The 12,976-nt window shown below is 42.5% G+C and overlaps 1 protein-coding gene across 1 annotated transcript; it reads right to left on the bottom strand.

Annotated features, from left to right (window-relative positions):
* Positions 1-1,760: 1,760 nt before the first annotated feature.
* LOC122187890 (cytochrome c oxidase assembly protein COX20, mitochondrial) lies at positions 1,761-5,401 on the bottom strand. Its single transcript, XM_042885775.1, has 4 exons — positions 5,306-5,401; positions 3,236-3,350; positions 3,033-3,096; positions 1,761-2,503 (listed from the first exon to the last, which is right to left on the bottom strand). Exons 1-4 carry the CDS (start codon positions 5,336-5,338, stop codon positions 2,362-2,364), a joined length of 354 nt encoding a protein of 117 aa, XP_042741709.1. The 5' UTR covers positions 5,339-5,401; the 3' UTR covers positions 1,761-2,361.
* Between the last annotated feature and the right edge of the window lie 7,575 nt (positions 5,402-12,976).

Below are 12,976 nucleotides of genomic sequence, written 5' to 3'. Positions count from 1 at the left end.
CAATCCTGCTGGAAGAGGGCTGGTGAACACCAAGAGTGTCAGTAGCACAAGCAGCACAATGAGTAAGGCATGCAGGAACTGAAGATGCCACAGGCCCATTTATGTACTTTGATGGCACTTTAGATTGCCTTGAAGTAGGGAGTCTTTGTGCACGGTTAACTCTCAGTGCATTCCTTCCCTGCTGTTGCAGACCCCTCCCTTTCACATCAGCTAAATCCTTCTCAGCTTCCTTTTCTACCCCCCCTCTCCATTCAGCAAAGGCTCCAACTTTTTATGAGCTCCATTTTACCCCAGCTTTAAATAATGAAACTCAAACATGTTGGCCAGACTGTTGCATATTACCACTTATTCCACTTTTTCTGCTAACATTTGTGTGAAACAAACTCATTTTATATTTTGTACAGTGAAGTAGCATTAGGCTGGTGATCTAAGCAATGCAGATAAATCCATGTAGAATTCAACAGTTATTGGCCAGAATTACTAATACTGCAGCTAAGCAGCCAGAGGTAGTAGTTGTAACTACAGTAGCACAAAACAAGAGCCAAATAATACTGGAGATAATCTAATCCTGCTGTTTACTCCTCATCGTGGTCACAGTACTCAATCATTTTAAAAGATGCCCTTACATGCATGCTACCTTCTTTCCTGTCAGCACAAAACCGCATTCTCCTCTTTCTCAACAACTGATTTTTGCCAAAGATTAAACTTTAATCCAGACATTTTTGTCTTCTGACCTCCCCAGCTGAATTGTGACCTCACAGCAAGAAGATCCCTGCTTAGGTTGCAGTTCCTTTTCTTACGTCAGATAGGAAAGAACTCAACCACGTATTAAAATAGGAGTGTGCGCTAAGTACTCGCTCAGTTTCCTATAGTCACTCCAGGGGCTTTGAGGCAACAATTCCTACCCGATCCAAAGAGAAGGAGCACCTTTCCCCTCGCAGCACAAAATTAGGAGTAACATTTTTTTCCTGTGAATTAGAGCTAAATGTGAGTCAAATTCCAAGGTTGAATTCTCTGGTGAAGGTAATGTTTCGTTGTGATAACTGCAGGTCTCTGGGGGTTTTTTTTAATATCAATTTCTGAACTGAAAGTTCTCCATAAAACTTATCTTCATTCTTTCACTTCCTCCAGAAGAAACAAGAGGAACAGGGTACAAATAGAAATGGTAAAGAATGCAGATTTGTTTTCTTCTTGTACGAGGCAAATCCATAAAGTGTAAAAGTTGAACTATCTTTGTATCAGCAGCATGTTGGTTTAGTGCTTTGATGTACACTTCCAAATTAATAGAGCCATGCTGCTGCTTACAGCTGGACATCCCCACACCCACCAACCTGAGTCACAAACTCTCTCAAACTAAGCCCAGGGTAGAGAGAAAGGACTGTTTTTGCTCATTTAATGCCTTCAGACCAGAAATGCTTATAACGTAATATACTATAAGTCAGTTTGTGAAAACCCTAAATACACTCTTCACTATATAGGCAGAAGCATGCAAACAAAGGCATACTACACCACCATTCATATTCTTGTCAGTACACAATTAGAGCTAACACTATTTTCAAATAAGACAAATAAGATACTTTCTATGAAAGCATATGTCTATATTTCTTTTAACTGAAGATTTACAGTGACATACACTAATGATGTGCCTTTTTAGATGAACCATCACCACTTATAAATCACATCAATTGTTGCTCTACCAACTGTACCGAAATGTCTTAAAAATCTTCTTCAGTGAAGTTAAAAAATGTTACATAAGTAGGTGAAATTCCTCCTGAAGTGTTTTTATTCTTAATTTTGCACAGATGGAACAAAGATGGAAACTCAGCTTCATAGCCTCTATAAGTTTTTTGAAGTTACAGAAGCTACTGACATCTTCCACTTTGCACAAGCAAAGCACTCACCTACTGTTTAAATATTCCCATTTTCCAAGTAGCACTTTCCACTTAGCAGCAGCACTACAAGATGCATTTACTCAGAACAGCTGATGAAAATACCTTGCATTTAAACGAGATGAAATTACAACTTTGCTTTGTTTGTAAGTTAAAGCAGCCCCCAAATGCTGTCATTAATTCTCTGAGACTGTGCAACACGGTGTCAATTGCTGAATGTTTAACAAGTCAAAAACAAGGAGGTCATTGCTAACTGTGAACATAGTCACATATGTACATACATGAAACAAAGAAAGGCTTATATACAGATTTAACAGATTCACTCTGGATTTCTTACTTAAATCTTCTAGGAAAACCAGTACGATTTATTAGTTTCAGTTATCTGACATACTTACAGGGCACACTGCAATTTTTGGACCACCTTTTCTCAATGCTGTATTACACCACATATACAGACTCCCCTATAGTAGGACTACGAATTGCTTCTTTCATTGCCAGTTTGTTTTTTTTCTGGATCAAAAGAACTGCCTTCAAATAACATTTTGTTTCTCATTCCTTCTTTAAGCATTCTTTGCCGAATCCTCTGTTGGGCTAAATTGTACCTGCAGTAAAACCTAGAAAGAGAGACAAACAGAAAATGGGATTCACTCCTTTTTAATGTGTATGACAGTATCAAATCAGTGTTATTCAGCCAGCTGAAAAGTTGAAACCATACACAATATTGGCAGACATCATCATAAAATAACACTTAAAGAAAATACCAAGGTACCTGATATTTCTTTAAGGCAAACATTACTCAGCCATTGAGAAGGAGAACATACAATATACAATTCCAATGGAAAATTCTCAGTTTTACAATTTGGACCTTAACCTCACAAACATTTAGTATGCTGCCTTCCCAGGGCAGAAGAAAAACCAGTTGTTTTCTGTTTGTTTTCCTTCTTATACAGAAATAAGAATTCAAAGACATGGACTTTTTTTCCCTTTAAAAAAAAAAAAAAAAAAGTCTGGGAAAGAAAAAAGAGGATACTTTGCTAGGTAGGTTATTTTTTGTGTTTCAAAAACAGTGGGTAAGGTCACAGAAGGATTGCATTGTACAAAGCAGCCAAAGGTCTGCCAAAATTCAAGGAGCATTTTACATACCAGTATCCTAACATTGTGCAAATAAAGCCACCGACTGCAAAGTCACAAGATCTTCTTACTCTACCTGAAACAAAGACAAAAATGCTAAAAAAAATAGAGAAATAGCTCGGGTGACTTCCCATTATTCATAAAGTCTAACAGAACAAATGAATGAATTTATCTTTAAGAATCAACACATGAGAAGATAAAGAAGGTGTACTTACTAGTTGCTAAAAAGTGTCCAAGACCCACAACTAAAGATCCCAGAGAGCCATACAGCACTGATTCTCGTGCACATGGGACATTTTTAACATCAAGAAATCCTAGGAGCTTGAAGGACTATAAGGAGGGAAAAAAAAAAAAAAAAAAAAAAAAGCACAAATTAATATTTCAATGAAAAAATGACTTTGGTAAACTTCTACCATGCCAGTTTCACACTGAAACTGACTCAGCAGTCAACAATAAACATTGGAGGATTCCTTGCTTCCAAGGATCTATTTATATTTGAACAAAAACAATTTATATTTGAGCAAAAGGTGAATGTGCACAGCTCCATCAAGCATTGTTAGGAAAGAGTCAGCAATTGATTTATCATTTGTTCATTTTGTACATCATTTTGTATAAGCCTGGTGATCTATCATTCCTATAGAAGATTATAAAAGAACTACTTCATTTCTTCCTTTATATTCCCTCCCTTAGAAAGGGAAGGGAGAAAACTCATAGGAACCCAGTTCTGTCCAAAACCAACTTACATCAGGACAGACAGGTAAGGTCACAACCAACTAGGTAAGGTTATGCTGTGTCATTTTAATAAGTGAAAAAGTAAATGTGTTTAAAAGTAGATTAAAAAAAAAAAAAAAACTGAAAGAAATTACCGGAAAAGATGCAGATACCAGAGAATCTTATCTGAATAAAAGCACCATTCTTATCCTAATCCTATGTATAGGCACAGGCTGTTCAGGTAAATTCCTCTGTATACCACGCATAGGTTCTTAAATGAACCTACTGATAAAAATTACTCAAATTAAGCCATACGCTCTTTCCAGTTATAACCTATACTGGCTTTTATATGCCAATTTTCTATTTAACCTTCAAATGGCAATTCCATGTGGCATTCATAAACACAACTGTGAACTGACAAATCCATTTTTAATTTCACAGATGCCTACGTTGGCTCCAGCACATTCTAAGTCTCCTAATTTGAATACCACTTGTATCTCTCACCCAATAGACATCCTCACATGTGCACAAAACCTGGAATGGGAAACTACCTCTATACAGGCTTCCAAGCAACACGGTCAGAACTAAGGTACGTGAACAGGTTGCCCAAAGAGGCTGCAGATGTTCCCTCCCTGGAAGCATGCAAGGCTAGGCTGGATGGGGCTCTGAGCAACCTGGTCTGGTGCAACTTAAAGCAAGGGGGTTGGAACTAGATCATCTCAAGGGTCCCTTTCAACCCAAACCATTCTATGATTCTATTAACTAGAATAAATCTGCTTTTTTCTCATTCATCTGTTAGATTTTGAAGATGGAACGCTGTAGAAAGCCTCATGGGAAAGGCCGGCAGCTCTGGAAGGAGGTCAGCATCAGTGTGACACAGCATGGCTGTGCTAACAGGGACACAAGCATGTGCCAGCAGCTGGATATGCGGGCGGGTAAGGGAATCCCCACCAGTAACTGTGCCTGTGCCCTCTGTGGACAACCACCCTGCCGCTCAACGTAATCCCTGCGTATAAGTGAGTCAGAAAGGATTTGGTCTATATCGGTCTAATCTGCTAATGAATAATTTCAAGCACTCCCTTATGGAAGAGGTCATCCGATACACTTCTGTTGTTGGCTACGAAGGTACGGTGCTACATCTGTGCTGCATGAGGCACCCTTTTAAAATAGTCCTTCACCTGTTGCCCTACTGAAATCATCCGCTGCGGCTCCAGCCACTGCTAACTGCTGGGGACACAAAGCTCGAGCGGCATGGCAGCTTCCCCAAAAGGAGAAGGCTCGACAGAAGAGCAGGCAAAAAAAAACAGACAACCAAAAAAAAAAAGAACAAAATAAAACCAAACCCAACCAACCAACAACAACAAAACAATCCCCCCAAAACTACGCAGTCCTTCCTAACCCGGTTCCATTCAGCCTCCCCTCTGCCCTGATCCCCGCTCTGATCACGGCGCAGTGACCGCTCTCCATGTCCCGCTCAGCAACCGCTTCCTCAGCACTCAAACCCGGGGCACGCCTCAGCCGAGAGCCGGCACCGGAGCGGAGCGAGGCGAGGAACACCCGCCGCTTTCCATTACCTTCTCCGGCTCAGAGTCGCCCTCGCCCGCCATGCTGCGACAGCGCCGCGCCGGCCGCGCACCACCGAGAGCGGGCTGGGGCCGTGTAGAGCAGGCACGAAGAGCGGCCGCTCTAGCCGCCGCGTCTCTATGGTGCCCGCGCAGGGAGCGGGGGCGGGCGAGAGCGCCGGCGCCATTTTAGGTCTAGCGCTGAGATTCCAGCAAAATCCTTTGTTCGGTGAAATGGGTCACGGAGCAGGGGGCGCGCGCGCGTGCTCGCACCTAGAGGGCGGGGGCACGCGGGCGCGCAGAGGGAAGTGAGCGAGCGCGGCGCTGGCGTCCGGCCCGACCTTCCCTACGGCGCACCTCCGCCCGGTGCGGCCGGCGGCTGAGGGACCCACACCCCGAAACGTCCCGTCCCCGCCACGCGCAGGGCGGCCCGTTCTCGCTGCTAGCGCTTCCTGGAGCTGCCCTGCCGCTGACCTAAGCTGCTACCAGAGCTGTGCTGTTTGGCGGTGCCGCGTACCGCCCGCCCTTAGCGGGCCGCTCGCTTTTTGTTGGTGTTTGGAACGGGACGACCACACACACAACCCTTTAGCGGCCCTGCGCCGACTCCCTTGTGCTGTCGGTCCTTTATGTAGAGGGAGAGTGACGCGGCTCCTCGTGCCTCCCCCTGCCTTTGCTGTACCATAAATCCTCGAGTATAGGCCCCCCCACGTCCAGCGGCCGAAGGAGCAGAGCAGGGCTGAGGAGCGAGAGGAAACGTGGCAAACGCTCCGGAGCGCCGAGGTGGAGGTGGATCAGGCTGCCTGTACCTCTGCCATAGCCGGCAGCTGGAGCGGGCTGAGGGTGCCGGCCAGGGCGGTAACGCAGTGCTGGAGGACATCGGGAAATGGTAGACTGGGGAAGACCGGGCTGAATTGTTGCACTATGTGCTTTTTTGAAAGAGGGCTCGTTTGGCTCGTTTACAACTAAATCACACGAGTAATGCAAAGTGGGGGTAAATCGAGTTAGCCTACTAGAAGTAATGCCTCAGACGTATAATTTTACCTGTGGCAAGATCTGAAAAGGTAAATTGTAGAATCGTAGAGTCATAGAATGGTTTGGGTTCGAAGGGATCTCAAAAGCCCACTCACCCCAACACCTTGCCATGGGCAGGGCTGCCCCTCACCAGCTCAGGCTGCCCAGGGTGCCATCCAACCTGCCCTTGAGTGCTTCAGCAGCCACAGCTTCTGAGGGCAGCTGTGCCATCAGCTGTCTGCCCTCTGAGTAAACAACTTCTACATAACATCTAGCCTAAATCTCCCCTCAAATAGCTTTGAGCCATTCCCCCATTGTCCTGTGACTTACTACCTGTGTAAAAAGTTGATTTCTCTCTTATTTATAAGCTCCTTGAAGTACTGGAAGGCCACAATAAGGTCTCTCAGGAGCCTTCATTTTTTTGGGGCTGAACAAGACCATCTCAGTCTATCATAAAGAGGGGTGCTCCAGCCCTCTGATCATCTCTGTGGCCCTCCTCTGGGCCAGCTCCAACAGTTCCAAATCTTACTGTATCAGCAAACAGATACTGATACAGGTTCCTACCTCCTAAGTAGTGAACCACCCCCGAGAGTCAGTTTAGGGCTTTTTATATCTCAGCTATGAAGTAAAACAAGGATGAAAGATGTGAAATAAACTGCACTTTCATTTAAAATAAATAGTGTGTTTTGAAATACATTACTTTCCTCAGTGGAGTTAGATATCTTCAGGTCTTTTATAATATTTTTGGATGTATTTCGTTCTTTATGTTGGATAGAATGGACTTTTGCACTCAGTGGAATTCAGGTTTATTTGAGCATTATGTTTTCAGGATTCAGGATCCTTTCACACAGAACGAATTTATATATAATCTGTTGAAAAGTGCTGTTCTACATTTGCGTAGACTGCTTGAAACCTTTGGTTGATAGATCAGAAACAGGTCTCAATCCTTTCCACTGGTCCCAACTCTATAATTGTTTTATTATCTCTGTAGCCATGAGATCATGCTCAGAAATCATGGAACGAACAGATCCAATACATCTACAGTTTTAAAAGGACGAGTAAATCTCACCAGAATGGTGAGTTGTTAATACCTTTTTATCCTTAATGTAATTTATATATGTACAAACATAGGATAATTATTATAATAAAATGTGGAAAACAAAATAATTGGCATAACCTCTTCTTCAAAGTTGTAATATATGTTTTTATCTTAGTTGGTTTAAGAAACTCATATAATTGCATGTTATTACACAGCTACAAGCACTGAAGTGTATAGTAAAAATTCACACGAGTATGCTAATGCATCTGAAATTAACAGGGCCACAGCATTGAAGGCACTGCTTTTATTGCTGATTACTTGGCCTGGCCTGCACAAGTTAATATTTTGAAGGAGATGAATGAAAAAATCTGATTTTTTGGCTTTAAAACAGAAAATTGGATTTGGAATGAATGTACTATAGACTAGAGTACACAAATAGAACATCCTCTGTCTGATAGTCAAGAACAGGCAGAGAAGAAGCAGATATACCTCTTTTCCTAACAACATACCTTACACTGAAATACCCACTGGCAATAAAATTCAAGCTTTTTGCTCTCTGTTTGATGCTTTGTCTTTGCTCTGCCATACTGCTGCATATCATAGCTCTGCTTCTTCTGTTTTAGAAGTCATCCTACGATTAGTAACTGTTGTCCTTTGTGGAATTACAAGTAGACAGAGGGCTGCTTGGCATTGCTTGAGATCGGTGAGGATGTGTGAAATGGAGCTTCCTTAGCTTGAAAGTGGAGGGGCTGCTGATGTGACACCTACAAACAGCATCGCATGTGTGGTTCACTTTCCTTTCTTGTCTGTTTTGACCTGGCAACTCAGGGTGTGTGGTGAAGCAGGACAGTGTCCTCAGACCCTTAAGGAGGGCAGTGCTTCAGACCTGCTTCTTTTCTCCTGACTTGTTTTAGAGACTGGAAGAGAGAGCTTCTTTTCTCATCCTGGGTTCATATAAAAATAAGCCATTTTTAAAATAAAATTTATTCTAGTGACTGAATCTGCTAGTTGATAAAAATGGCTGTTAAAATCCTATTTTTACTAGACCATAAATATTTTTTGTTACAATTTCAGTCAATTCTGATGAATTCAAAGTATCCAAAGTATGAAGAACTTTATTACTTTTTTGAGCAGTTTATATCATGTCTGGGGTAAATGTGAAATGAGTCTACCTTGATTCAGTATTACCAGACCAATACTTGGCAAAGCACGCAGCATTATTTACTTGCAGTGACAACAAATGAGCAGTGTGCAGGCATGCAGTAGTTGCATTTATAGGGTACAGGAAATGTGAAAGCTGATGAAATATGCCCTCTGATTTGCCAAAATGATCTGCTGCAAGGGCAGCACTGAGCTTCTCCTAAATACTTGATAGCACTGACCCAGCAGAGGCACAACCCAGAGTATCTGCCCTTGTACCCTGCAAGTGAGTCCTACAGGGAGGGAGGCAGAGCAAGAGCATTGGCATACCAGCCTTCCTCCACGGGTAGCAACAGTATGCCATTTCTGGAAGCCATGCATCATGCATGCATTTGGAATTGCTGGTTTTTGGTTTTCTTTCCTTAAAGACATGGCTGATATGGAAAGATACTTTTCCTTACGGACATTATTCTTTGATGCCTATGCATGCTCAGTTTTATCCATAATAGCATGCTGACTAACACTCTTAGAAACTTGAGCTTTTCCTACATTTGTGCAGCCTATATTTTCATTAGTTGATGAAAAATTCATAGCACCCTTTGTTGTTAAGCTGGAAATCTACCCACTCGTCCTTGAAATTCCTAGCTTGGAAGTGTTTTGGATCAGTTTTAGTGGTTTGGGTTGGTCTTTGGCAACCATCCTGCTTCTGGCCCATTATCCCTCACCTCTGTACATAAAGACCAGGCCACACAAGACTCTTGTCATTTTAGCAGTGGCAAACTGGCCACCACTTACTGCATATAGAGCAGTGGAATAAAAGTACTCCTGTCATACAGTGCAACCAGGAATCTGTCTTGTTGACTTCTTCCATGTTTATTTCACAGAATCACAGAATCACCCGGGTTGGAAGGGACCCCAAGGATCATGTAGTTCCAACCCCCCTGCCTAGCAGGGCCACCAAACATACACATTCAGATCAGGTTGCCCAGGACCCCATCCAACCTGGCCTTAAACACGTCCAAGGACGGGGCATCCACAACCTCCCTGGGCAGCCCATTCCAGGGCCTAACCACTCTCCTTGTAAAGAACTTCCCCCTAACATCCAACCTAAATCTTCCCTCCTTCAACTTAAAACCATTTCCCCTAGTCCTGCTGTTGTCAGCCCTTTTGAAGAGTTTACTCCCCTCCTGGGTGTAGGTTCCCTTCAGGTATTGATAGGCTGCAATGAGGTCACCCCGCAGCCTTCTCTTCTCCAGGCTGAACAAGCCCAACTCCCTCAGCCTGTCCTCATAGGGGAGGTGCTCCAGCCCCCTGATCATCTTAGTCGCCCTCCTCTGGACCCTTTCCAAAATCTCAATGTCTTTCTTGTACTGAGGGCTCCACACCTGGACACAGTACTCCAGATGGGGCCTCACAAGAGCCGAGTAGAGAGGGACAATCACCTCCCTGTCCCTGCTGGCCACCCCTCTCCTGATGGAGCCCAGGATCCCATTTGCCTTTCGAGCTGCCAGAGCGCACTGCTGGCTCATATTCAGTCTCTCGTCCATCAGGACCCCCAGGTCCTTCTCTGCCGAGCTGCTCTCAAGGACCGCTCCTCCCAGCCTGTACAGGTGCCTGGGGTTCTTCCGGCCCAAATGCAAAACCTTGCACTTTGCCGTGTTGAACCTCATCAGGTTCACCCGAGCCCAGCCCTCCAGCCTGTCGAGGTGCCTCTGAATGGCATCCCTTCCTTCCACCGTATCAACCACACCACTCAGCTTGGTCCTTCATCATGCTGAGTGCTTTCTTGAATGGTCAGAACCTACTTAGTCTCATCACCACTGGTCACGAGGGGAGGCGCATGTTTGCTCTTTTGAGAGCAGTGCAGATTTAGCTTGAGTGCCTGAAGTTGTTCTGTCACAGGTGTTGTTAGGTAGCAGGCCAGCATGCCTTGAAACAGTTTTATCTGGACATTTTATCTGTCTTCATGGTCAACCTGGAGCTTCTTAAGCAGAAGGCAATTGCCTATGGTGACCAGGTGCCAATTCATGAGCCATGAAAGCAACAGGTACTACATTGCCAAAAGTCAGGAAGAGTGTGGTTATTCCACTCATGTCCCCAGCTTTCATGAGGGTGTTTGTCCTTCAGGAGGAAGTCATCATATTATGGGATGCGGGTGTGTAGGAATTTTGGCACTGTGTTTTGGTAGGTCTGTGGTGGTGTTTGCTATGATGGTTGTAAAGATACCATCTAGCAGGTTTTGTCAGAGTAACCACACCTGTGGGAGCAGAGTTGAGGAGAATTGGGCAATCACAAAGCACGTGTGGCTACTTCTGCTGCCAAGGCAGTCAGGAACAACACTGTAATTAAATAAAACAAATTAACTTTTCTTTTTTTCTTTCATTTTCCCCAGCATTAGTGCTCATGAAAATTTTCAGCTGCAAGACAGTTTTATTCTGGACTGGCTTTGCTGATGTTTTCTGTAGGATAACTTTGCCTAAATTATTCCTAGCTACCCATACAAATGATCTTTTTAGCCACAATATCTAAGAGTTGTTAGTTGAACACACTCCTCTTACTACCAAGGAAATGAGGACAGGCTTCTATGGCTTTATTTCTTCTGCCAAATCTCTAAATCTGTTTATCTTATTCAAACACCTGATTTAAAAAGAATGAAGAGCTTCTATTAAAAAAAAGGTTTATATAAAATCTTAATAACTATAATTTCAGTTAAACTGCTGAAGGTAGAGTTACATTTAGAATTTCCTGATTTCTTAGTAGCAACTGGATTTTTGGATCTATCTGACTGAAAACAGAACTGACATTTTCCTAATTAATTGACATTTTTTATGTGATGAAACTATATTCTATTTTATCTATAAAGCATTTTCCTTGAATGTATTAGTGGTAAATAGAAAGACACTAAGCTTTCTTGTATGTCATTATAATCCACTCCAAGCTGATAATGGTAATATTTCTTGAGGGGGGGAGGGGGGGGTTGGTCCATTATTTTTTTAAGTTGCAACTTTGTAACATGTAGAATGTGTTTTCTGAAATTGAATTCATGGAGATGTCTGTTACTTCTGAGACAAATCTGAATAATACTGACCTAATGATCGTAGGGTTATAGAAACAGGAGTGTGGAAGGGAACCTGGAAGATTTGCTCATCCATTTGTTTCACCCAGATCTACTTTAGTTATGCTGTCTCTTTCTTGTCTGTCTTAAGCTGTTTATCTAAGTGTTCCATAGAGAAGGATCCTCTCAGCTTCCCTTGACAGTCAGTTTCCTAATTGTGATCAGATTGAAATTAGATAAGTAATTAAATTATTAGATAGGTACTCTAATAGGCTTTAGATTACTCGTCCCAGTTACAGATCAATTTGCAGAAAATGAATTATTATTTTATAAATCTGCCATATTTTGGTTATGACTTTTTGGCACGTGGGTTTTTTGTATGTTGAATTTCTACAAGTGAAATCACAGTCTTTTTCATTAAAAACTGTATTTTACTATGGTTCTAAACCTATGAACATCCTATAGTGAGGTCTCAGAGATCAGAGTGTTGCCACTTGTATTTCTGCCAAAGATTCCCAGAAGCATTCTAATCTTATTGTTATAGAGGGGTGTCCAGAGGTTTCCCTCATGAGCAGCGTGAGGGGGGGAGATTATCATGAACACTAAGCCTCGTGTTCTGTGTCATACGAATGTGTCGGGTTTAATCTTTATTAATTCATTGGGGAATAAAGAAAACTAGATCTAATAAGGTATTTCTATAATTGTTTCTTCTGGGATGTGATTTCTGAAAATAACAAGCTGAAGAGCCAGTAAGAAATTTATTTAGAAATAAGCTATTTAAAAATTACTGCAAAGTTCAGAGAGAAAAAAAAATCTATTGAGGGCTGCTAAATACTCAGATGGCCTCTCAGGCTTAAGAATTCCCACACCTGGAGGTTGCAAAGGTATTGTGAAGAAGTATTACTGTGTGTTTCTCCTGTCCTTATGCTTTTCCCTGTATATCCAGCGCTGGCTAAAGTAGCTTTTTTATTACCATTGCTCTTTAATTTTAGCTGAGATTAAATCTCAGGGAAGGGAAAGAATGTTCTTACTGCATTAATATGCTAAGGTCTTCACAACTGGTTCATTTTTAACACAGGCAGCGCTAGAATCTGAAAATTGAATCTGAAAATAGAATCTGAAAAGCTAGAAATTGTGTCACTGAAGTGAAGGGTAAGAGAGGAGTGCATTGTTCAAGAGCTGCTGTGCTGCTGTGTTCTGCATGCAGTGTGCTGTTAAAGTAGGTATACCATTACCACTGTGCAGGGAAAGAGGAGTAGAGTTTCTGAGGAGCAGAGTATATCAAAGTAGACACTCAGACAACTGGGAAAGATATCCAGAAACGATGCAATGTATAAAAAGGAAGAAAAATAAGTGATGTGTCAGGTACATCTCATTGTATCTCCATCCATCCATCCATCCATCCATCCATCCATCCATCCATCCATCCATCCATCCA

The sequence above is a fragment of the Lagopus leucura genome, unplaced genomic scaffold, assembly GCF_019238085.1.
Source record: "Lagopus leucura isolate 7727_CA_CO unplaced genomic scaffold, USGS_WTPT01 Super-Scaffold_73, whole genome shotgun sequence".
Lineage (NCBI taxonomy): Eukaryota > Metazoa > Chordata > Aves > Galliformes > Phasianidae > Lagopus > Lagopus leucura.
Note: the sequence above shows the minus strand (reverse complement) of the source record. Positions and strands in the feature narration are given on the sequence as shown.